Source organism: Castor canadensis, chromosome 6 (genome assembly GCF_047511655.1).
Source record: "Castor canadensis chromosome 6, mCasCan1.hap1v2, whole genome shotgun sequence".
Lineage (NCBI taxonomy): Eukaryota > Metazoa > Chordata > Mammalia > Rodentia > Castoridae > Castor > Castor canadensis.
Genome location: NC_133391.1, coordinates 79706951 through 79733898, shown reverse-complemented (window position 1 = coordinate 79733898; position 26948 = coordinate 79706951). Strand labels below are relative to the sequence as shown.

At 40.5% G+C, this 26948-nt stretch overlaps 1 protein-coding gene across 1 annotated transcript; it reads right to left on the bottom strand.

The window, feature by feature from the left end:
- Positions 1-156: 156 nt before the first annotated feature.
- Dnajc18 (DnaJ heat shock protein family (Hsp40) member C18) lies at positions 157-25581 on the bottom strand. Its single transcript, XM_020167920.2, has 8 exons — positions 25452-25581; positions 23466-23658; positions 16483-16628; positions 11838-12023; positions 10539-10648; positions 9401-9510; positions 6105-6277; positions 157-1013 (listed from the first exon to the last, which is right to left on the bottom strand). Exons 1-8 carry the CDS (start codon positions 25489-25491, stop codon positions 889-891), a joined length of 1083 nt encoding a protein of 360 aa, XP_020023509.1. The 5' UTR covers positions 25492-25581; the 3' UTR covers positions 157-888.
- Positions 25582-26948: the final 1367 nt, after the last annotated feature.

Sequence of the window (26948 nt, the reverse complement as noted above, 5' to 3'; positions counted from 1 at the left end):
TACCACAAACTATAAGACACTGGATTAATCAAAAGACTGCTTAAGGCCCAACACTAGTCCTCCATGGCCACAAAGCGAGCATCTTCTTCTTCTACCTCTAGGCTTGAGCCACAACCATGCTGGTTGGCTATGTGCTAGATGGCTATGGGTCTGACCGCTATACCTCTTTGGGGTATAGGGACTCAGTTCAAGGGTAATGATACCAAAGAGGAAATGATTCAGAGAACATTCTCTGGATTCTGTTTTAGACTAAGGAATCTGCACTGAAGGGCTGAAAATCAGTCTGCATTTTACCTTCCCCTTGGGTCTGCTTCCTGCTGCTGAACTGTCCACTGAACTATCATACAGCTCAACAGTTTTTAATTTCTGAATCCTCTGAACCGAGATTAGGAAAATAGAAAACTATTGGCTAAATAGTTTAAGTTACAGGGCTGAATCTTGGGGGAGATGATGACTTTAATGTGGTGAAGGGCATAATTCTTGGCAGATGCTGTAAAAAACAGGAAGCTGCTTTAGCTAAGCCTAGGGATGCCTGGGTACTGAGACTTCACTAAAGATGAGAAGGAGGAAGAAAAAACAGGGACGTGCTCTAGGGTGCCCTAACTGCAGTCACAGAGGCAGGGTAGGCATGGAGCAGAGGAGCTGAGTAAATGCTTTGCCATTCCTGTAACATAAATGAACTGTTCCTGCTCCAGGAACCACTTACTGGGAAAGATTCTGTGATGACAAGTCTGCCTCCATGCTTGAGCTCCTTCAACTCTGTCCAACAAGCAAAGTTAGCAAGGTAGTAAAATGTTCAACTTTCCTAATTTTGTATTATAAAATGGAATTAGGAACATAAATAGTAACAAGTAACAAAACCCCAACCCTGCACAGGTCATCATCCTCTCAGCCACCTCTGCGGAGGCCAATAAGTTTGGAAAGTTTTTCACAGTTTTCAAGTTTCAGCGACTCTGCTTTCTGTTTCAACCGTTCATCTCTGTATAATCCTGCCAAATTTGTCAACTCCGACTCTGAAAGATAAAAGAGGCAACCAATTCATCAAAGTGTGCAGCTCTTTGTTTCATTTCAATATTTCTTTCCTTTTTTTTTTTTGCAGTACTGGGGTTTGAACTCAGGGCCTTCATGCTTGCTAGGCAGGTACTCTACCACTTGAGCTACACCTCCTGCCCTTCTTTCCAATATTTCTGGAATCAAAGTGTGTTTAATGCTTTTTCTTCCCATTAAATTCAAGCAACATTTACTCATTTATTCAAGAAACATACATTAGGGAGTACTCAGGTGCTGAGGATTAAGGACACCTGTCTTCCTGTAGTTTTACAGTACCTGCACTCTATTATAAAAGCATTGGACTTAGCTCCTATCAATAAAACATTTGGCAGCATACATAGGAAACATGCACGTGTGCAGTAACAGGAGACTGTCACGGCCTTCCTGTCAATGATATTCTGATGGTAGTTGGAGGGACTAGAGTCCAATCACCTATTCCTGTCATCTGAAACAAAGACAACTGCTTCATTCTTTCCCCAGCATTGCTGGATCATAACTCACACATGACACAGGGCCTCCCTCTGGTGGGGAAGCATCTACAGAAGGCCAGGTTGCTGACAGCTTTCTTCATTCCCTTACCACATGTGGGGTCCCCAACTCAAAAGACCAAAGGCAGCTGGGCTCTTTTAAAAATGAAATCATCTGGATCCAGTGATCTTTGTCTCCTTGATTAAATGAATTTCATTTTCTCCTCCTGGTAGAGGTCATTCTATTTTTAACTAGAATAGAATCTCTGCTATATTTCCTTACTCCATGGTGGTTGGGCTGCCCCAACTTTTTATTCTTTTACAGAGATATTCTCAGGGAGGAACACCTGAAAAACACCTTCAGAGATGTGTTGAATAGTGACAGGATCGCATGCTTGGGTTGGCAGCATGGCTTCTGAGAGCAGGCAGCTACTCAATGTTTAAAGGACCATACTTGGGAAAATACTATTTTAATCATTTTGAAATATGCTTATCATTCTTATTCATTTTTTTAATTGAGAAATGAATTTATTTAAATTTTTTGCAAAGCTGAGGAGACAGTCTCAATTTCTCTCCCCCATTCTTTGTTTTTCATTCTCTTTTTTTTTGGGGGGGGTACTAGTGTTTGAACTCAGAACCTTGTACTAGGCAAGCACCCTACCACTTGAACCATACCACCAGGCCCTCTCTCACACGCATTCTTAAGCATCTTGCTGACAAATTTTGTTTTTCTTGGTGGAAGGAAAAGCACCTGTCTGATTAATCAGCAAACTGCCAGGACAAAAGAAAATTTAGCTAGGAGGAACGATGGACATTGCTTACTGATTAAGTTTCTATTGACACAAAACACTGCCTGGCATTTCTGCTCACAATGATTGTATTTACACCAAGTAAGGCTCAAAGTGTGGGTGAAGTGCAGGGCAACAGGGTGAGGGGTAGATAGGCACAAGAACCCTCCCTCTACAATGGGGCTACAGAACCTGGGCGCTAGCCCAGCAGCGCCTTGGCAAGCTGCAAGTCTCCCAGGCAACAGAACAATGTGCTCTCACCCTTGGCGAGGGTGCCTGCGGTGTCTGCTAGCCAGGGCCTGCCTTGGCACAGTCATCTTGCAGGTGACAGGGTTTCATGAAGGATCATGTGCTGCACCCAAATGAAAAGTCTGCTTCTGTGTCCTGCCCAGCCCTTAGCACTAATTCCATTTCTCAAGCTTTGCTGGCCTGTGAAACCTATTCAGAAGGCCTCCAAGGGGGCTGGAGGTGTGGCTCAAGAGGTAGAGCACCTGCCTTGCCAGCACAAAGCACTGACTTAAAAAATTAAGCAGGTCTTCATGAAATCAATCTACCCCTTGGGCCTTTAGAGTCTCAGTTATACCAGTATATGGAGCCAATTCTGTAGCTTTGCTCTTTGTTGAAACAATTTCCTTAGGTGTTTTTGCTTATTGACCTTTTCTAAATGCCTCATTCCCTGAAGTCCCATTCCAGAGAACATTAAATATTTTCTACCTAAGGAACTCTATATCAGCTGATGAAAGATAACTGCACGTCTATGAGTGCTTTTCTCAAACATCACATTGCATAGTAGAGTGCCTACCTAGCAAGAACACCTTTTTTTTCTTTTTTGGGGGGGCAGTACTGAAGTTTGAACTCAGGGTTTCATACTTGCTAGGTAGTGCTCTACCACTTGAGCCAGGCCCCAGCCACATTTTCTCCTTAACAAAATGTCTCCTTGCCCCGAAGGTCATGGTTACAAATGGACAGAGTGTTGAACTTTAAAGGTAAACTGATTCTGGCAAACTACCAAGAGAAGCAAGTCCCAGAGCCTCTCCCAAGAATACTGCACAAGAGTCCAGACTAGAGTCTGACAGCTGGAAAGTCCCCCAGCAAGTCCCAACTATCCCCATGATCCAGCCCCATGAGACAGAGTCACTTCATCTACAGTACAAGGCCATGCAAAGCCTGGGCTTCACCAGAAATCAGGTGCTTATTATGTGCTAGACACTGTGCTAAGAGTTATACCCACCCCGTCACCTGTTATCCATAACTGCTCCAGGAGGAAGTTAATCCTTTGCCCATTTCAAAGCCTGGGTTTCTACCTACTTTGTTACTCTGCTCAAGGGCATGGAAAGAAGTGTTCCTCAGCCAGTCAGGGCCAGGATCTCAGCTCAGCTGGACTATGCCAGAAGACAGTTCTTGCCTGTTACTTTTGTCCTGCCCAGCCTGGTGGCATGGCCACTTCCCCGGGCATCAGTTTTATTATACAGATGCAGTAGTGAAGGAGTAAACAGGGAAATTAATGTTTATAGTCAGGGATTACCCATAAAAGTTCACCCAGATTAAGCATTCTAAGGAAGAGAAAAGAAATAAATAAAAGATTTAAAAAAAGACAATGGCTAACTTTAATAAAAACAATTTCCATTTGGTATTTTGCCAAGAGTTAACTTTGTTCTCAAGTGGGTTTATTTTTACAAGCTCTAAGTGCTAAATTTAACCTTGCTGGCTGCACTTGCTGCTGAATTCAGAGGGCAGATGCTGCCTGTTCTCAAATGGCACTGGGTAGTGTGGAAGCTCCTAACAGCCATTGTACTCAAATGCCAGAAATAGACTTTGAAGGGGTATGTTGCTGACAACCCCCATTTGGAACCTGTGAACACACATCATGCACACATCATGCTTACTCATCAGAATTTTACTTGTACCTGGAGAGTGCCACAGTTTTGAAACCAGGTCTCAAATGGATGGGAACGTAAGCTTAGAAACCATCTTCAATGCAATCCTTATTGTGAACTCTTTGCATAGTTCTACGTCTTTTTTTTGTGGGGGGGGGGTGGATATTGGAATTTGAACTCAGGGCCTCTAGCTTACTAAGTAGGTGCTCTACCACTTGTGCCACACCCCCCAGCCCTTTGTTGCTTTAGTTTTTTTCACAAAGAGTTGTGTGCTTTTGCAAAGGACCAGCTTCAGACTGTGGTTCTCCTACCTAAGGCTTCCCATGAAGCTCGTACCACAAGTGTGTACCACCACACATGACTTGTTCATTGAGATGGGGTCATGCTCATTTTTTGCCTAATCTGGCCTTGATTTTCCTGCTCTGCACCTCCCAAATAGCTGGGATTACACATTTGAGCCACTATACTCAGCTGCATAGTTCTATAATTTATTGTTACAGAGAATGTGGTGTGTATGCATTAAGACTATGAAATGCAGATTTTCATCCAGTTCTGGCAGAAAAAAATAAATTAAAAGCCCTCCTAGTGTCCAGAACAATGAGATGTTTAGAACATATACTGTGGCTTTCACCTTGATTTGGATCCACATATATACTTCTTTTTAGCCTTTAGCCTAAGGCTTTTAATCTTGGTCACAAATTCTTTCCTTTTTTTTTTTTTTTTTTTTTGTGCAACAGTCTCTCACTATGGACTATAGACAGCATTGCACTAGGCTGTTTCCTGATTTTTTTTTTTTTTGGTAGGACTGGGGTTTGAACTCAGGGCTTTATGCTTGCAAAGCAGGCACTCTACTGCTTGAGCCACACCTCCAGTCCATATTGCTCTGGTTATTTTGGAGATGGGGGTCTTGAAAACTATCTGCCCAGGCTAGCTTCAAACCGTAATCCTCCCAATCTCATCCTACCAAGTAGCCAGGATTATAAGCATGGGCCACTGGTGCCCAGTTAGACAGGTATTTAATGATACCCACTATTTAAGTTACAATTGCTTTGAAAAAGCAACCAAAGCTGCAAAGATGCAGTTAGTAATTGTGTGTGTGTGTGTGTGTGTGTGTGTGTAATTTGTGTGTATAATTCAAGTGGGATACAAAGTAAAGCTGCTGGCAGACAAACAGGACTTCCACTGTAAATTGCCAACACTCCCTAGTAACAACTGGAGTTGTAAGCCAAGTTGCAGATACTGTCATCCCCAATCTCCAGAGGGAAAGAGAATTGCAGGCCTGCTTACATTCATTTTACTGAAAGGACAGACCTAGGGGGTCACTCTTGTTCTGTGTCCACAGCTGACTAGATGTGAGTGTAGTGGACACCTAACTCAATACCAGCAACCTCTAAATGTTTGGTTTGGCTCAAAAAGTTAGGCTGGCTCAATCAGATTTCCATCGTGAATATGGAATTCAGAAACTGTGGATCAAACCAGACGACACTAAGAACTTCATGAGAAAGCTTGTGATGTAGAAAGAGGCCAATGACTGGGGCTTAAGGATGCTGGGAGAGCAACAAGGAGGGTAGTGACCACAATGGACCATGGGAGGGAGAGAGGAAGAAAGAAAGGAAGGGAGGGAGGAAGGAAGACTGGAGGAGACAAGGGAAGGTAACAGCAGAGAGAGGTAGAGACTCAAAGAGACAGACAGGCAGATGATGAATGTTGCCTAAGTTCCTAAGATTTCCAAGTCCTGACCACATGCATCTTGTCAATAAACTTTCCCTTCTTTCACAGTATCCTGAATGGGCCTCTGTCCTCTGTCTCTATTCACATAAACGCATACAACCCAAACAAGGAGAGAGAGGAATCAGGAAGCTGGGGACACCTCAGGCTGGTGGTCATAGCTACCAGCAAAAGTTCCTTTGACAACATCTTACTTTGCTGTTTCTCCTTCCAACAACTCGTCTGGATGTAATCAATATAATCTTTCTCTATTGTTTTCTCCAGATCACGTAGAGAAGCTCCTCTGTAGGCCTTGTCAAAGTTTTTATCCACAAAGTAAGGTACCTGCAGGTTCTGAGTTTCTCTAGAAATGGTATAGCCCAAGGTCCTGAAACAGAGAGGAGCTCAGGTAAGCTTGTAGCACTTGGCAATCTCATTCTTAGCTTTGGTCTCCATATCATGATCACTTCTCTACAGGGCAGATGCAGACACCATTGGCTAATATAACCAACACTTATTATTCCCCTAGCCAAGTAGTAAGTAGAAAGTCATCATTATCATTATATGAGCAAGTTCATACTGTGAATTCTACATTAGAATATTTAGTTTATTCTATTCAGGCATTCTCTTCTCTTATGTGTCTTTCTATGAGAAAAGTAGAATGCTGAATGCTTAAAAACAATTTGAGGGCTGGTGGAATGGCTCAAATGGTAGAGTGCCTGGTTAGCAAGCACAAGGCCCTAAGTTCAAATCCCACTACCACAAAAAAATAAATAAATAAAACAAAGCCAAAACCAAAACCAAACAAAACCAAACAAAACAAAATCCCCTCCAAAACCAAAACAAACCCAATTTGCGTCAGAAAGTGTGGCACTTGCCTATAATCCCCAGCACTTGGGAGGTGGCAGCAGGAGGATCAGGAGTTTAATGCCAACCTGAGCTACATAACAAGACTCTTTCTGAAAAAAAGATAAAGAAATAATTTGTTTATTTTATTGTGTGGGACCTAGCATGGTACCTGAAGGAATAGGCTACTGGTAAATGCTGCTTGCATGAACTGATTAGTGTTAAACTACTTACAAAAAAACATGTAACTTGCTCCAACCTAGAACCCATTTTTAACACATGATAAAAAGTACTTCATACATAGCTGCTAAGTGAGAATGGCAAAAAACTTAAGAGGATTTCAATGATGCTTCAGGGCTCTCTACGGGCCTACGACATCCAATGATATCTGATGCTCAGAAACATTTAGTCTGAGTTGACTAAACTCTAAACATAAGGACATATAGAAGGCAGCTCAAATTCAATATGACAGCAATGTGCAAACTCCAAGCTTATTTTGTTCAAACTGAACAAATTCCACATTATTATTATAATTACTATTATTATTTTGGTGGTACTGGGGTTTGAACTCAGGGCCTCACACTTGCTAGGCAGGCTCTCTATCACTTGAGCCAGTTTATCAGTCCTTTTTTGTGTTGAGTATTTTTGAGATAGGGGCTCACAAACTATTTGCACGGGCTGTCTTTCAACCTTGATCCTCCTGATCTCTGCCTCCCAAGTAGCTAGGATTATAGGTGTGAGACACCAAAACCTGGTGACAAATTCCACATAAAGGAACAATATTTGGACTTTCCGCATCCTTTCCTTTAACCTATTTAAGGATCTTGCCAAACATCTTGGAGCTCAGGCCATGATTATTCTCACTTCACTTTGGGAAGGGGTTAGCAGAAGCAGAAGGAAGGGGTTAGTGTGTACTCCATTGACCTATCAAGAAGGAGGTCAAAGTCCCATTTAGAAAACCATGGGAAATTGGAAAGTAGCAGGCATCAGGCCACTGTGACCCGATGGCAAGAGCCTCAGCTTTGTTTTCTGTAAAAGGAAGATACTGACCTAGAATGATAGTCTTCAACCTATAGTGATCACCAACAGAGACTTTCCTGCTGTGTTGCATAAATTCCACTTTTTAAGATTTCTGTCCATTAGACTATAATAATGAGTAATAAGAATTCATAACTCTTTATTAATTAAGAAAATCCAGTGATTTCCAAACTTTAGTGTGGGCCAGAATTATCTGCAGGGCTTATTAGAACTCAGATTGTTGGTCCTTACCCTCAGTGTTTTGGGGTTTTTTTTTTTTTGGTGGTACTGAGATTTGAACTCAAAGGTTTGTACTTGCTAGGGAGGTGCTCAACTACTTGAGCCATACCTCCAGCCTTCCCCCAGAATTTCTGATTCAATTAGTTGTGGAGGGGAGCCTAACAGTTTCTATTTCTAACATGTTGCCAGCTGAGTATTTATTGCCAGTTGGTCTAAGGACCAAATTTTGACAACCAAATCAACTGAAGAATTCAAGAGCTGGTTATGGGGTATATGCCAATAATCTCTGTACTTGGGAGCTAAGGTAGGAAGATTGTGAGTTTGAGACCAGCTACATAGAATGAACTACAGGAGAATCAGGATTTGAGGCCCACTCAAGCAATACATTATCAAGACCCCCATCTCAACCAATAGCTAGGGGTGGTGGCATGCTCCTGTCAGGAAGAATAAACAAAAGGATCATGGTCCAGACTGACCCAGGCAAAAACTCAAGACCCTATCCCAAAAATAACCAAAGCAAAAAGAGCTGGGGGTATGGCTCAAGTGGTAGATCTCCTACCTAGCAAGTTTGAAACCCTGAGTTCAAATGCCAATACCAAATCAAATCAAACCAACAAACCAACAAAAAAGAATTAAAAAACTCCTATGAGAGTTTATATAATCTATATGTATAATAAGACTACAATGAATTTCTATATTTTCAGCAAAAGCAAAGAAGCTGATAGCATAGTTTAACTATGGCTAATAAATGTTCCATCCTTGCAATTTTTATTTATTTATTTATTGGTGATTTTTAAAAATTTTATTTATATATTTTTTTATTGTTGTGCTGGGTGAGGGTACACTGTGGCATTTACAAAAGTTCTTATACAATTTTTAAAATGGAAAATAATCACTAGTCCCAATTACCATCATTCTAAGCCAACAGGGATCCAGCAATACTACTTCAAAGCTTATGGGGTTCCTTTCCAACTCTACTATGGTAAGATAAAGATTTACTTTGAACTGTAAATTATTTTATTGATCCTTCAGAAACCAGTTGTTGCCATTCTAAAGCTAACCAGATGATGTCACTGTAGAACAAAATAATCCATCTGAAGAGCACAGGAAACTGCCTTCAGTATTTTTGAGTCTGCCCTTTTACTACTGGGCCGTTCCTTTAAACATAAAATCAGTGTTTTGTATGAAAGGTGAAATAAAATGTTAGTAATATATCAACAAAACCTTCAAGTCTTTCATCTTCCACATTGTTACTAAGAAATATTTATAAACTGGGCATGATGGCACATACCTCTAATCCTAGCACTTGAGAGGCGGAGGCAGGAGGATTGTGAGTTGGAGGTCAGCCTAGGCTACAAAGCAAGGTACTGACACACACACAAGAAAGATTTATAAATAACTGACTTACGATTTATAGAATAGACTATATGGGGGATTAGCAGCCAGCAGCTGAGTAATGACAGATATTATCACAATCACGAGAACTGGAAGCAACTGAATAAATGCAGAATATGTAGTCTAAAAAAAAAAAAAGTATTTGGTGTAAGTGTTTTTCATCAATATAAGCCTTATTTAAAATATAAATACAAAGACATTCCAAAGAAAATACAAATTACCAATGCAATGCACAGGACTGTCTACAAAGCCCAAGACTTTTCTGGGAAGGCTATACTTTCAGCTGGAAATACCAAGCAAACTGTATTCTCTCTGCTGAGAAGTCTGAAGGAGGCCCACCCACAACCCGGACTTATACTCAGTAAACCTCCTGCAGCCCCCTTTTCTAAGACCAATACACAGATACCTTTAGGTAAGCGGTCCATGACTCTCCCAGGGGTAGGGCGCTAGGAGTCATGTGAGTGTTATGCAACTCTCTTGCTTTGGCCATAGCTGACTGTCTGAGGGACATCTAACTCTAGCAGGGGTAATCAAATTCTCCTCCTTGGGAATTTGGGGTTGAGGTTTTTTACCCTTCACCACTAGAACATTACTTGAGGAAAGGACACATACTCTCAGGCACTGGGAACTGGCTATTTGCAAGAGGAAGGAGAATAAGCCAGACTACTTAGAAAGAACAAAACAGAGGCAGAGTGGTGGGAACACATAATCTGGCTTCAAATCGCGATGGTGAGCACAACTGCCTGGGAGCGTGAGAGCAGCCAGTTCCTGGTTCCTGCTTGTCAGGAGGCCCGCTATGCTTCTGGCCCTTGGGCTTCATGAGAGCCCCTTGATTCCTCACCCTGCACCCTTTTTAGTTCTGAACATTTTGAAGGTGGTTTCTATTTTCTATAGTCAAGAAAACCTTCATTAAGACGGCCTCACAGGGAAACTGAGATCCTGGGAGAGCCACAAAAGAATGAATGGGTGGGGGCGGGGCTACCATTCCAGCCTATTCAGACCAATCATCCAGCTGTTCTTATGGCCTCTGCTTCCCTAAAGCACATTTTAGCAACACATCTCAGGTTTAACTTCTAGAACTAGATTATACACCACTGAGGTAGGCTCAAGAAAACTGTTTATGAGCAGCAGCTCCTCTCTTCCCTAGGCACCTGAGGTTTATCTTCTTCCTCTTCCTTCCGTGTCTGTGTCTTCTCATGTCGGTGCCGCTGGCGGTAATAGTGAGTGTCATCTGTCACATTTGAGAACATATGAATGTTTCCTGGAAAAGAAAGAAAGAAAGCAAATAGTAAAGGATATGGGTAAATACTCCTTTTTGGCCTTTTTCAAGGTCTTTGCTCCCAACTAGGTTATTTGAGAACAGAGTATTGACTTATTGTAGTCAGTCAAAAAATAAAACAGTAGGTAAGTCAAGTAAGCCAACTGGGTATGGAATGTGCCTAAGTCTCCAGACTTCATTTAAACAGGTGAAGTGGCAGAGGCAGAAGGATTTCCAGTTTGAGGCCAGCCTGGGCTGCATAGTGAGACCCTAGTATAAAAAAAAAAAAAATTAGTGAAGGCAAGAACCCTGAAAGGCTAAAAGAGAGAGAGCATTTGGGCCATGAATTATAACTGGCATGCTCATGTCTCCTTCTGTGCTCAATATCAGATTCGTGTCACTGGTATCTTTAATAGCAGCTCATTAAATTCAATTTATAGGGTTGGGGGGTTTGGCTCAGTGGTAGAGGACTTTTTTCGTATGCATGAGGCCTTGGGTTCCATAACCAGCACCACAAAAAATATTCAATTTACTTCCTGAGCCTTGAATTATACCAACTTCCAAATCTCTGTGGGGTACTTTTCTTTTCAGTTTATAATGATTGTACGAAATAGTGGATTTCATTGTGACATTTTATACATATATATCATAAACCTTGATCATAATTACCTTCCCATTACCCTCCCTTCCCATCCCCCATCCCTTTGTGTTTCCAAATAGTAAGTGTGGGAACTTTTCTAACTTATCCTTCTAACTGCTATTTTGTAATAATGAAATAATAACAGGCATTTTTCTATTGATGTACAAAGCACTGAAACGTATCAAATCTTGGGCTGAAGGCATGGATCAAGTGGTAAAGCACCTGTGAGGCCCTGAGTTCAAACCTTAGTACCACAAAAAAACAAACAAAAAACTCCCTCTAATCCTCACAGCAACTCTGCAAAGTAAATATTCTTATCAGCTCCATTTTTTCAGGTGATCAACTAGAGTGAGAGAGACTAAATGATTTGGCCAATATTATGCACAGCTGAAGAGTAGAAATTTGCTTCAAACTACTGTTCAACTGATTGCAAATTCTTGCTGTTTCCACCAAACCACTGTAGCTCTAGTTGTATCTCCAAACAGTAGCTTGCTGAGAGCTGTAAGTTAAGAAATTTTTTTTTGTAAAAAATCATCATTTTGGGAAACTAACCTGTAGGAAAATGTCCTCCAAAAAAGACATTGAATAGCTCTTCTGGAGTGATGTCAGCTTCAAAATCCCTGTAATAATTATAAGGTCTGGCTCGAGGTGCAGTGAAAGTCACCTGCTCATCTCCATATTTGTCATAGCGGAGTCTCTTGTCAGGATTGCTCAGGACTGCAAAGGCATTTCCTATTGCTGCAACCAACAAGAAGTAGCACATGAGCACAGTCTCTGCTATGGGCTGAGAGTGATCACAACAGCAGCAATGCGGCCAAAGCAGATTGGTACTGGACAACTTCACAGGAGTCCAAGGAGATATGCTTAAGTCCGCCAAGTTCCCCAAAGTGCTTACTTGGCCTTGAAATCGTCCATGATTTACTTTGGTAAGCCAAAACCAGCACTGGACTCAAACAAACTAAAAATTGCTGCTGAAGTGAGAGTAAACTCTTTAGAATTCTTAAGCACCTTACAGGACTACAGGGGAAGTATAGGGTAGGAGGATCACAGTGCAAGGCTAGTCCCAGGCAAAAATTCAACACCTTATCTGAAAAAAAAAAGAAAAAGAGTTCTTGAGTTATCCCAGCTGACCTAAAAATCAGGACCTCACCCCTCAGTTCAGGTTGCCAGTCACTGCAAGTCTCAGACATGTTGGGAAGTGTTCTTCAACTGGCTTTCACTCTCATTCATTAAAAATGGTTCTTGGGGTTGGGGACTTAGCCCAGAGGTAAAAAGCTTGCTTAGCATTCATGAAGACCAGGGGTTGAATGACAAGGAACACACACACACACACACACACACACACAATAACCAGAGTAAAATGGGCTGGAGGTGTAGCTCAAGCTGTAGAATGCCTGTTTTGTAAGCATGAAGCCCTAAATTCAAACCCCAGTCCCGAAAAAAAAAGTAAATAAAAATAAAAAATAACAATATGACATGGTTATAAAAGTGGGACTACTAGGGAGAAACCAGTTGTTGGTGGGGGGAGAAGAAGGTGATAAAAGCAGGATGGAGTAAATATGATCAAAGTTACATTATATATGTATGGAAATAGCACAGTGAAACTCACTAGAAGGAACTGTTAAAAGTAGAGTGGCTCAAGTGGAAGAGCTACTGCCTAGCCAGCATGGGGCCCTGAGTTCAAACCCCAGTACCACAAAAAAAAAAAAAAAAAAGAACTTTACAATTGGAAACAATTCACACATAAATAGTAGCAGTAGTATTCTAACTAAAGTCAACAATAATCTCCTGAATAGAATCATCAGTAAAAACCTTTCTGCTTGGCTAAAAATAAAGTCCCCCTCATAGTCTTATTTCAGCTTATTTTTGGGAAAAATTTTTTGAAATTAAGACATATACTTGCAGGCTAATGGAGTGGCAAGTATAAGTTCAAACTCCAGTACTACCAATTAAAAAAAAAAGTACTTGTAATGTCTCCATGAGGGATCAAAGACAGAATAGATTATATATATTTTCTTTCCTTCCCTATCCACAAATGTGCAAACTTTGCCTAATTTCATTTAAATATACAATCAATATCACCAATCAACAGAAACCTCAAAAAAATCTCTCTCTCTCTCTTTTTTTTTTTGGTGGCACTGGGGTTTGAACTCAGAGCCTCACACTTGCTGCTTGTTTGACAGGTGATCTTACTGCTTGAGCCACTCTGCCAGCTATTTTTTGTGCTGAGTTTTTTTGAGATAATCTCTCAAGAACTATTTACCCAGGCTGACTTGGAATCACAATCTTATTGATCTTTGCCTCCCAAGTAGCTAGGATTATGGGCATGAGCCACCAGTGCACAGCAAGAAAAATCTTTTAAGACATCCCCATACTCTACCTGTAATTCAAATACCTGCTAGTGCCAACACTATCAGAATCACAGAAAGAGCACTTTATGATTCTTCTACAAAATTGTGTTAGTATTTACATCAATAATAACCAAGCCAAAAAAAAAAAAAACCCAAAACTTAAACAAGTTGCTTAAACAGCACATTCTTTGAAATGTAGCAAATTTCCCAAAGAAATGGTATTAGTCTGTGAAAAACCTAACATGGAGGTGTAAAGAGAACGTGGGTTATCTATGTTTTCTTGGAGACATTGTGGGGAGCATTAGATTCATAATGCAAATCAACAAAGGTAGCTGTCCTCTGAGGTAAATATTGATTAAAAATTTTCAGATCTGGGCTGGCAGAGTGACTCAAGTAGTGCCTGCCTAGTAGCAAGCATGAAGTTGTGAGTTCAAACCCCAGTACCACAAAAAAAAAAAGAAAAAGAAAAAATCCTCAGATCTATCTTTACTTTTACTTTTTATTCTTTTTTGAAACGTTAAACCTATAAAAATGGTGAAAAAAATAGAATATATATATATATATATATATATATAATCTGGACCTGCTGATACATGACTGTAATCTCAGCACTCAGGATACTGAAGCAGGGAGATCAGGATTACAGGACAACTCTGGCCTACACAGTGAAACCCTATCTTAAAACATAGGACCAAAACCAAAAAACTGCATACCCTTCACTTTGATTGATCAGTTGTTAGCATTTGCCATACTGCTACCCCAGTCAGGGTTTGGGGTCTAGTTCAGTGGTAGAGTGCTTGCCTAGCAAATTCCAGGCCCTGGGGTCAATCCACAGCACCGGAAAACAAATAACAAAAACAAGGAAACTAGCACCCAACTATTTTTTTTATATCACAATACCATTATCATAGCTAAGAAAATGAACACCAATTCATTGTCATTTGATGCATCCATGAAAGATTCATGTATTGCATTTGGTTTTAAATCTCTACTTTCTTCAATCTAGAACAATCTATAGCTTTTTTGATTTTCATTATATTGAATTTTTTTAAGAATAAAAAGTATATTCCTTTTTTTAATTTCCTCATTATTAGATTCAGGTCAAACACTTGGGCAAAAATACCATACTAGTGTTGTACCACATAATGTTAGTTACCAGTATTAGTGATGTTCAGTTGGATCACTGGGTTGAAGGGGTGACAGCCAGATGTCTCCATTATAAAGGAAATTTTCTCCTTTGTAAGTCAGTATTCTGTGGGGTGATACTTTGAGGGCATGAAACAACAACCTATCATCCTATTGTTTAGCATACACTGTTGATTCTTGCCTGAATCAATGACTTCACTGTGGGGGAAGCTCTTTTGTAAAATTTTATTCATTCATTTATCTACTTAATTTTTCTTTTTTTTTTGTGGTACTGGAGTTTGAACATAGGGCCTTAAGTTTGCTAGGAAGGTGCTCTACCACTTGAGCAACTCTGCAGACTTTTTTCTGTGGTGGGTATTTTTGAACTAGGGTTTCATGAAGTATTTGCCCGGGTTGGCTTGGAACCATGATCCTACTGATCTCTGCCTCCTGAATAGCTAGGATTGCAGATGTGAGCCACCAGCATCTGGCCTGGGGAAGCACTAAAGTAAGATGTGTATTCGTGTGTTATAAGTCCAAATATTTTTTAAGAAAATATAATGGAAATCAGCAGAAAAAATTTTGATCTATAACTATATTTATGTCCTTTTTTTTGTGTGTGTGTGTGGCACTGGGGTTTTTTTTTTTGTGGTACTGTGGTACTCAGGGCCTCCTGAGTAGCTAGGATTACAGACATGAGCCACCAGCTGTATTCATGTCCTTTATACACAGCTTTCTTTCCTTTAAATGTTTTTTGTTTTTGTTTTTATTTTTTGGGCAGGACTGGGGTTTGAACACAGGGCCTCACACTTGATAGGGAGACACTCTACCACTTGAACCATTTCACCAGCCTTACATACAACTTTTTCATATGAACATGTAAATAACAGAGGCTTCATAAGCAGAGTTCCACAGTCACAGAAGTTTGGGAGTGATGCCTGGGTCCTACTTATGGCAACCACCAGTTTCTAAGTTCCACAAGAACCCTGTCTGTTTTATTCAGTCTGGTACCTGGCACATAGAAGGTCTTCAATAAATGTTGTCTGAATTAATGATCCCAAAGGGTGTTACAAATAAATCTTTTTTACAAAAAATATTAAAGTAAGTAGATGAAAACAAGAAGGAGGTATGCTGATTATTAATATTTAAGAGGTGTGCAAGGAAAACCTTGCTTAATGGCCTTATAAATCAACTGCAGGAGTTGGACAATGGTGGCTCACACCTGTAATCCTAGCTACTTGGGAGGCTGTGATCAGGATGATTGCAGTTTGAGGCCAGCCCAGACAGAGAGTTCTGGAGATCCCATCTCCAATATAACCAGAGCAAGATGGACTGGAGGTTGACTCAAGCGATAGAGTGCCTGCTTTGCAAGTGTGAAGCCCTGAGTACAAACCCCAGTGCCACCAAAAATAAATAAATAAATAAATAAATCAACTACAGGAAAGGCTAAACACAACTTGCTACTGAACAACCATCAAAAGGGAAGAATTACAGCTTGGTATGGTGCACGCCTATAATCTCAGCACCCAGGAGGCTGAGGCAGAGGATACTGAGTTTGAAGCCAGCCTGAGCAAAACATAGCAAGACCCTGTTTCAAAAAAGGCAGGGTTGTAGCTCAGTAGTAGTGGTAAGAGTGCTTGTCTAGCATGCACAAGACCCTGGTTCACTCTCAAGTGCTTGGGACAAAAAGGGCAAAATTAAGCAGCAGTTCAGGATCAGACCTTTGAAAGCATCTGTTGCTCCAGGAGCACAGTTTTTGTCAGGATGAAATTTTAGGGCAAGTTTTCTGTAAGCTTTCTTAAGCTCTTCATCACTAGCATTTTGAGAAACTCCCAGAATTTCATAGTAATTTCTGCACTTCTTGATCCTAAAAAAAAATCAGAAATATTAATATCTCCAAAGGCCCCTTTATACAATGAACAGCCAAATAATACATCCCTCCCATCTGTGAGACAAGCAAACCCACTAGTGAAACATTCAAGTCCTCCCACCAGACCTTAATGCCTTTCAAAGTACTTTTACATCTACTATTTTATTCTTCCTATATTCCTGTAAGTAGGTAGGACAAGTATTAACTCTTACATTGAAGTTCATACTAAGATCTTACGAGATGAACCACAGAAGAATCAGCACTACCCTATTTTTTTTTTTATTTCTCTTGTTTTTCTTATGGCTATGTTTTTTAACTGCATGCATTTTAAAAGTTAGTATCTACACACGGTAGAAGAAAAATAACCAACAGTGCTAAAGTACACCAAATGAAAAATCTTTCTTGCTTCCTCATTCCCTGTCCCTTCATACCCCACCCCAGGGACAACCACCATTAGAAGTGTTCTGTGAATGCTGTTTATAGAGAATCCATATACAACTCCCAGTTTTTTCCTTACCTAAAGGAAACAATCACTTTTCCTCATCTTGCTTTTTTTTTTTTAAACTAACAATTTTTTGAAGACTGATTCATAACAGATAAATGTGAGAAGTATAGATTAGTACGTTAGATTAGAATGGCAAATTTTGAACTTTTTGATCTCAGAAATTGTTGGTTTTTTTTTTTTTTTTCCCTCTATGGTGCACGAGATAGAATCCAGGACCTTGTACATGCTAGGCAAGCGCTGTACTGCTGGGTTACATTCCCAGCCCTTTTTTTGTTTTTTGAGACTGGGTTTCCCTACATTGCCCAGGTTAGTCTGGAACTTGCTATAACTAAGACTAGCCTCAAACGCATGATCCTCCTGCCTCATCTCCTGAGTGCTGAGATTACAGGTGGCACCACCATGCTCAGCTCAGTGTAGTTTTGATTTGCATTTTTCTAATGACTAATGAAGAGTATTTTTTCATATGCTTATTAATTACTTGTATAACATTTTTTGGACTATTGTCTATTCAGATCTTTTGCCCATTTTTTCAAATGGGTCATATTTGTCTTTTTATCATTCTTTTTTTTTTTTTGATGGCACTGGGGTTTGAACTTAGGGTCTCATACTTGCTAGGCAGGCACTCTACCACCTGAGCCATTACACCAGTTCTATTGTTTAATTTTAAGAGTACAAATAGTCCCTGTATTATAATGATTCAACTTTTTCATATGAAAACAATAAGCATTCAGTAGAAACAGTACTTTGAATTTTGTTCTTTTCCTGGGCTAGCATATGCTATACATTACTTTCTTGTCATGCTAGCCAGCAACAGAAAGCCTCGGCTCTGATTCAGCTGCATTGTAACAAGGGTAAACAAGGATACCGTTCCAGCTGAGTGCAATGCCTTAGACACTTGGGAGGCTGAAATGGGGGGATCGCTTGAGCCCAGGAGTTCAGGGCCAACCTGGGCAACATAGCAAGACCTCAGATCAAAAAACAAAAACAACTGATACTCTATAGTGTACTGTGTTGCTATGATATTCAGTAGGTTAATTGTATGAAATACATTTTCTGCTTAAAAATAATTTCAATTTGTGGTGAGTTTATTGGGATATGACTCCATTGTAAGTAGAAAAGTATCAGTACCTTATATATTGTAGATAAAAATCCCTCATCAAGGCCAGGTACAGTGGCTCATGCCTATAATCCTATCTATTTGGAAGATGAGATTGGGAGGATTCAGGTTTGAGGTGGTATGGATGTTTGGGAGAGTTATTGAGACCCTCATCTCAAAACAAAAAGTTGGACATGGTAGGGCATGCCTATAATTCCAGCTATGCAGGAAGCAGAAGTAGAAGGATCCAGGTGTAGGCCTTCCCCAGCAAAAACTTGAAACTCTGTCTCAAAAATAACCAAAGAAAAAGCAGCTGGGAATATGACATAAGTGGTAGAACACCTTCCTACCTAATGTGAGACCCTGAGCTCAAACACCAGTATTGCCAAAAAGAAAAGAGAAAAAGTCCGTCATCAGCTATATATTTTGAAAATATCTTCTCCCATTCTGTGGGTTGACTTTTCACTTTTTTTGTTTTTTTAATTTTTTTGAGATGGGAGTCTACATAAGCTAGGCTGGCCTCAAACTCAGCTCTTCCTGCCTCAGTTTCCCCAAATAGCTGGGATTATAGACACACACCATTGCACTAGGCTCAGTTTTCACTTTCTTGATGGTATCCTTTAAAGTACAAAAGATTTTGTTTTGTTTTAAGGTTTCTTTGTGTGTGTAGTGCTGGAGACTGAACCCACAGTCTCAGGCAAGCTAAGCAAGCACTCTACCACTGAGCTACATCCCCATCCCAACACTTTTAAATTTTAATAACATCTAATTTACATATTTTTTTTCTTTTGTCACTTATGCTTTGGGTGCCACATCTAAAAAAAAAGTCATTGCTTAATCCAATGTCATGAAGATTTACATTTATGTTTTCTTCTGAGAGCTGTATAGTTTTAGCTCTTATACTTAGATCTTAACATTAGGTCTTTGAATTAATTTTTGTATATGGTTTGAGATCAGGGTCCAAGTTCATTCTCTTTCATTTGTTTCATGTACAACAAAATTTGTTGAACACTGTTTTTTCCCCCATTACAATGTCTTTTTTTTTTTTTTGCAGCACTGGGGTTTGAACTCAGGGCCTATACCTTGAGCAACTCCACCAGATTCCACCAGTCCTTTTTTTGTGATGGGTTTTTCGAGACAGGGCCTCTTGAACTATTTGCCTGGGCTGGCTTCAAACTGAGATTCTCCTGATCTCTGCCTCCTGAGTAACTAGTAGTAACTGAGTCACCAGCACCTGGCAATGTCTTGGTGGGGATAGTGGTGGACAGGATGGAAGTACTTCATATGCATGTAAGAAAATAGAGTAACGGGGCTGGTGGAGTGGCTCAAGTGGTAGAACTCCTGCCTCGCAAGCATGAGGCCCTGAGTTCAACCTCCAATACTGGGAAAAAAAAAAAGAAGAAGAAGAAGAAAATAGAATAATGAAACCCATTGAAAATTATTCAAAAAAGGGGGAAAGAAAATAAGAAAGTGTAATGGAGTAAATGTGACCAGAGTATATTATCTTCATGCATGGAAATATCACAGTGAAACCCCTGTGTATAATTAATACGCACACACACAAAAAAGAGAAAATAAAAAAAAAAGACAAAAAAGTCTTGGCACGCGTGTCAAAAATAAATACAAGAATTAATTTTGGACTCTCGATTCTATTCCATTGATCTGTATGTCTATCCTTATGTTAGCCCAAATATCTTCATTATTGCAGCCTTGTACTAGGTTTTGAAATTGGGAAGTATAAATCCTCCAACTTTCTAACTTTCAAAACTGTTTTGGATATTCTGGGTCCCTTGAACTTCTGTATGAATTTTAGGATAAGCCTGTCAATTTTTGCAAAAGAAGACAGCTGGGATTTTGGTAGGGATTGTGTTGAATCTGCTAATCAATTGGAGAATTATTATCATAATACCAATATTAAGCCTTCTAGTCAGTGAACATAAGATATCTTCTTATTTATTTAGGTTTTCTTTAATTTCTTTTTTCTTTTTTTGTTGGGACTGGGGTTTTAACTCAGGGCTTCATGCTTATAAATCAGGCATTCTACCACTTGAGCCAAACCTCCAGTCCATTTTGCTCTGGTTATTTTGGAGATGGGATCCTGAGAACTATTTGCCCAGGCTGGCTTCAAACTGAGCCAAGTAGCCTGATCTTAGCCTCCCAAGTAGCTAGGATTACAGGTGTGAGCCACCAACCCCTGGCTCTTTTAATTTCTTTTAAGGTAATCTTATAGTTGTGTTTTTTGGTCATTTGTTTGTTTTTTCGTGGTACTGGGGTTTGAACTCAGGGCTTTACACGTATGAGGCAGGCACTTTACTGCTTTGAACCATGCCTCTATGCTCTCGTTATTTTGGAACTTGGGTCTCAGTTTTTGCCCAGGCCAGCCTGGACAGATTCCCCTATTTTAAGCTTCCTGCTCATCACTGCAATAATAGTTTTTTATTCCAGTCTCCCAAGTAGTTAGGATTACAGGTGTGAGCCACTGGCGTTTCCGCTATTTTTATAGTTTTTAATGTACAAGTTTTGCACTTCTCTTGTTCAATTTATTCCTAAGCATCTTATTCTCTTTGATGTAGTTAGAAATGGATTTTTTTCTCTGTGTGTGTGTATGTGTTATTGGGAATCAAACCCAGGTCCTCATGCATGGCAGGCAAGCAAGTACTCTACCACTGAGCTACATATACCCTCAGCCTGAAATTATTTTCTTCATTTCATTTTCAGATTTTCATTGCTAGTATGCAAAAAAATGATTTTTGTATATTGATCTTGTATCCTTTAACTTTGCTACTTATTTACTAGTTCTAATAGTATTTTTGTGTGCATGCAGATTCCTTAGGATTTTCTGTATTCAAGACCATGTTATCTTTTCAATTTGGATGTCTTTTATTTCCTTTTCTTGGCTTAAATGCCTTGGCTTGAACCTCTAGAAAAATTAATGGAAGCATTAAGAGTAGACATACCTGTCTTGTTCCTGATCTTGGTAAGAAAACATACAGTCACTTATCATTAAATATAAGGTTGGTGTGGGTTTTTCATAGATGGCCATCATCAGACTAAGGAAGTTACCTTTTAGTCCTTGTTTTTTGACGGTTTCTTTTTTAAATCATGGAAGAGTGTTGAATTTTGTTAAATGCTTTTTCTGTTTCTAATGAAATGAGTATTTTTTTCTTGCTTATTCTATTAACATCATGTATTACATTGACTGATTTTTGTGTTAAAAAAATCTTGCAATACTGGGATAAATTCCAGTACTGCAAGATATAAATCATGGATGATCAACATCCATGATCCTTTTGATATGTTGCTAGGTTTGATTTGCTAGTATTTTGTTGAAGAAGATTTTTAAGTTTATGTTCAAAAAGTACATTGGTTAACGGTTTTGTTCTCCTGCGATGTCTTTGTCTGGTTTCCCTTATATGGTAATACTGGCTTCATAGAATAAGTTGGGAAGTATTCCTTTTACTTGTTTTTTGAGAGCAGTCTCATAGCACAAGCTGGCCCTGAAACTCTCTAGGTAGCCCAGACTGGCCTCAAACTTATGATCCTCCAGAGTGCTGAGATTACAGGTCTGTACCAACATGCCCCAATCATTGTGTGTGTGTATATATATATATTTAGTTTATGAAGTGTTAATTTTTCTTTTAATGTTTGTTAGGGTTCACCAAAGTCAACTGAGCCTGTGCTTTTGTGGGAAATTTTTTAAAAATTATTATTAATTCAGTTTCCTTATTTGTTGTATGTCTATTCATCTGTTCTGTGTTCTGTGTTTTTTGCTTTTGGGTTTTTTTTTTTTGAGTCAGTTTCAGAAGTTTGTATCTTTCTAAGAATTTATCCATTTCATTTTAGGTATATAATTTTTTGACATATAAAACATGTAATTGCTCATAGTATTCTTTTATAATCTTTATTATTTTTATAAGATTGGTAGTGATGTTCTTTCATTCCTGATTTTAATTATTTGAGTCTTCTCTTTTTTTCCCTTGACCAGTCTAGTGAAGAGTTTGTCAATTTTGTTGATATTTTCAAAGAACAAATTTAGGATTTTAACTTTCTCTATTTTTCTATCTTCTATTTCATTTACTTCTACTCTGTATTATATCCTTTGTTCTGCTTATGTGGATATAGTTTGTTCCTTTTCTAGTTTCTTTTTTCTTTTTTTTTTTGCAGCCACTATGTAGCCCAGAATGGCCTCAAACTCCTGATCCTCCTGCCTCAGGCTCCAGAATGCTGGGATTACAGGTGTATGCTACCTGCCAGGCTTCTAGTTTTCTTAAGGCAGAAGATAAGGTTATTAATTTGAGGTATTTAAAAAAAACAAACAAACAAAAAGAATTTTTAGCTATAAATTTCCCCCTGATCACTATCTGTATCACATCCCCTATGTTTTAGTATGTTTTGTTTTATCATTTGCATTCAACTCGAAGCACTTTCTTTTGTTTGTTTGTTTGTTTGTTTTTTGTGGTACTGGGACCTTGAACCACTCCACCAGCCCTTTTTTTGTGATGGGTTTTTTGAGATGGGGTCTCTCAAACTATTTGCCTGGGCTGGCTTCAAACTGCAATCCTCCTGATCTTTGCCTCCTAAGGAGCTAGGATTATAGATGTGAGCAACCAGAGTCTGGCTCAAAGCACTTTCTAATTTTCCTTGTGATTTCTTTTTTTTTTTTTTTTCCTTTGGGTGAGACTGGGGTTTGAACTCAGGACTTCACACTTTGCAAAGCAGGTACTCTACTTCTGGAGCCAAATCTCCAGTCCTCCTTGTGATTTATTCTGTGCAGAATTTGTTTTTTGGGGTTTATGGTCTCCTTTCCACTAATCCTGAATTCCCAAATTTCCCTGTTAATTGATTTCAGAGAACATACAGTGTATGATTTCAATCTTTTAAAATTTATTGAGGCTTGTTTTATTGCCTAAGAAATGTTCTATCCTGGAAAATACTCCATGTATCCTTGAAAAGAATGTGTATTCTGTGACTGTTGGATAGAATGTCCTATAAATATGTGTGATGTCTAGCTGGTTTCCTCTGCCTCTCTTAAAGCCGCAGCAGGACAGACAGCTCACATTGCACTGTACTTCTACTCAGTTTTCCCTTTGAAGTAAAGAAACTATTGTACTTCAATAACAACAGCAATAACGACAGTAATAATGTCAATACTTATTTAGCACATCCTCTGTGCCAAGTACTCTTCTAAACACTTTACAGAAAAAACACCAATTTAATCACATTGCACGCTTACCTTTGTACCCCAAGCAGCTGTTCTTCAGTATAAGTGGAGCTCCCTTCACCCAGCCGGGTCTGGGTCTGATTCCGCTCATTCTCATATTTCTTTTCCTTTTGTGCCTTCATGCAGTTACAGCAACCACAGGGGTCAAGACTCTCAGGAAGTCTGTCTTCTGCATATTTGTTTCTTCTAATTGCATCAACATAAGCTGCAAGGCAACAGCACCTCTAACTGTGATCTTCCTGTTTCAACCTCCTGAATTCTGGGATTACAGTTATGCAACATCACACCTGGATTTATAAATCAACTTTGCTCCCTGACTTAACTCTCTGGAACTATTCACAACCAATCACAAATATTAGTGGAATAGTTGGCCCTAAGTCAGTTCATGCACTATATCGTCTCCTAGACTTGAGCCATTGTTTGGCTTTGTTCTTCAAGAAGTCCCACCCATCAGGGTGCTTTATTATCCTTTCAATAAACTTTGTGTTTGCTTTACTCTTAACTCCTGGTCTGTGGTGTGAACTTGCTTTAACTCCTAACTTACTTGTCCGGCATCTTCAAACATGACTGTGCCAGGACACTAACTCAGGCAATGACAAGTGATGGGTATCACTTATAGGTATGAGCAAGTGAGTGTGAGGAGTAGGTTAAGGACATCATGTTGACTTTTAAGTATCCATTCAAAACTGAATGAGAAACTATACAGAAAATACAGCACATACCCAAGAAAACTTATAAATGCCAGAAGCATGAAGCACAACAAATAGAACGGTCATTTAGCAAATCATGTTGACTTAGAGACAGAATAGGGGCTGAAGAAGCATCTACCCAATAACCTGCCTTTAGTGCAGCACAGAAGGAAGCCAGTTTCTCTGTGCTGCATGGTCATTAGTGACATTGTTCATAAAGCAAACTTTTGTTGCCATGCCCCTGACCCCTAAGATTTAAAGTAGTGAGCAGTTCAATTGTTATCCAACAGTTATGGAACTAATTATGTACCAAAACACTTGGCTGTCAGAGGGGTGTTCAGGTAAGACCTATTCTTGACCATAAAGAAGTTACAGTTCAGTGGATGAGGATTCAATAAATCACAACGCCTACAGAATGTAAAAAGCACTACATGCAATCCTGTTTTGTTGGAGGATTTGGAAAAGGCTTTCTCCTGCCTTACTGTCCTTAGTGACTATCCACTGCTCCTGACACTATTCCTCTAAGTCTGCCTGGCTAACTCCAACGCATCCTTGGTGTCTTCAGATGTAATACCTTCTCCATGAAGGCTCCTTCACACCCAGGCTGTGCTGGGTGTCTTGCCAGTGTGCTCCCCAAGTCCCTGACCTTGCCGGGTTAGCCCAGGACTTAACTGACTCTGTTTTGTAATTGGCTGTTAACCCCGTCAAACTCTCCCAGTGGACTGAGCTCAGGGGCCCATGTCTGTAAAATCCTCCCTGCAGAATCAGCATAATAGGGATACACAACACGTATTGGATCAATACTTTTTGCCCGACTGTAGGCTGGAAGAGGGCAACCTACTGGTCCTGATGAGGGTAGAAGGGACAAGATCAAACCCAGACTGAGGGTCAGGCGGCCCAATCTGGCGAAGTTATAAGAGTTATCGGTAAGAGGCAGGTAAGCAAGCTGCAGGAGACCGCAGCACCCCAGCTGTCCAGTCTCCCAGGCACGGGAGGGGCCGCGCGGCCGCGGGCTCTAGGCGGGGCACGGGCCGGGGCGGGGCTGGGGGCGCGAGGCAACAAGTCGTTACAGGTGTCTCTGGGCTCCTAGCCCGGACTCCGGCTTGAGCAAATATTCCGAGTTTCCGGCCCCCGGCCTCTGCCTTGGGCGGTCCCCCACAGCATCGGGAACCCTACTCAGGCTTAGCATCTTCTCATAGGCCTCCTTCACCTCAGGCCCAGGATCTTGGCCTTAGCGATCCTTCAGGAGCCCCATCCCTGATCTCTTTGGAATACCTCCTTGTCCCACCCTCCGTCCAGGACTTGGTACCTTGGGTCCAGCGCTCCCCGCTGCCCAGGGTGGCGGCCATATCCGTTCCCACTCGGCAGGTTCGCGGAGCCTCCCAGGTCCCCGAGGCTGAAAGAGAAGGGGGCGCGAAGCGCGGGGCATGCTGGTCATTGTAGTTCAGTCCGTGTGGACCGCCGCAGGCATGGGACTACAACTCCCGGCAGGCCCACTTGTGAGGTCCGCGGGGCTGCACAGATACAGAGGCTCGATCCTCGGAGGGGGATTGGTGGTGGTGGTGGGGTGCAGCCAGCTAGCTGCTGCGCTGCTCCCAGCTCCTCCTCATCTACAGAGTGGGGACAGTGGCTTCTGCCCTGTCTAACCCTGCGAACATCCAGCGGATTTGATCGAGGGTCTTGTCTGGGAAGGGCTTCGCAAACTGCACTAGAAAGTAATAGCACCAATGCCTTTTCTGTTAGAGATTCAGACGTGGCTTTGGAAATGTCAAACCCACCTCTGGGAAGTTTAAGAGCCATGAAAATAGAGGACTGGGGATGTAGCTCGATGGTTAAATATTGTCTATAATGTACAAGGCCCTGGGTTTATCTCTAGTGCCACTGTATAAAAAATAAATACATAAAAATTTTTTTTAAAAGCCATGAAAATAGAAGTAGACTTACGGGGTTAGAGTGCAGTCTGAATATGCCCACCCCACACCCCCTTCTTTTCCCCTAGTCCAGCTCCTTAAGCATCAGAAGGACAGCTAGGGGCTAGGGGTAGAGAAAGGGCAGGTTTGGGAGTAGGCATCAGAGCCCCTCTTTGCCATTTCTTATCCTATTCCATACCATTCTACTCCAGCACCCCTCTGAGAATTTTTTCCAGCCATCAATTTTCCTTGGCCCATTCTTTTCTGAAGGAGCAGCTCTAAATTAGTAAAAAAGGAAATTAAAAACTATTCTTATTGTTATCCACCCTGGTTTGCATAAGGTTTAGCAAAGAATTTAAAAGCAACTTTCACTGCATTCATAGGTGAATGAACTTAGTGTCCTCATGCATGCAGGAAGGTGAGTGGGTTGGGATGGCCAAAGAGCAGGTCTATAAACAGGTAAAATGATCATGTTTGTTTCCCAACAAAAATTACCTTGGGGAAAAAAATTTACCCGGAATTCATTTAGATCTTACCCAAGAAAACCAAATCAATTATATCACCCAAAGCTATTTAGGCATTGGGGGAGTAGGGCGAATGTAGGAATGTATAGCCCTGGACCCAAACCAGAAGGGTAAAAGCCCCAGATGACATTCAAGTCTAGCCCTTCCCTGAAGTCATAGCCTTGGCACACTACTGATGTCATGCTCACTTAGAACTCTCAAATGTCAAGGCCTCTCACTGGAAAAGCACTGGCCTAGAAGTTCAATATGGGTGATAGTTGGGGTTTTCCCACAAATCATTATGTGACCCTAACTGACTGCCTTCTCCTCCTCTTTTGGCCTCAGTCTTCTCACCTGTAAGATGAGATAAAACTAGATTGGTGGTTTAAAAAT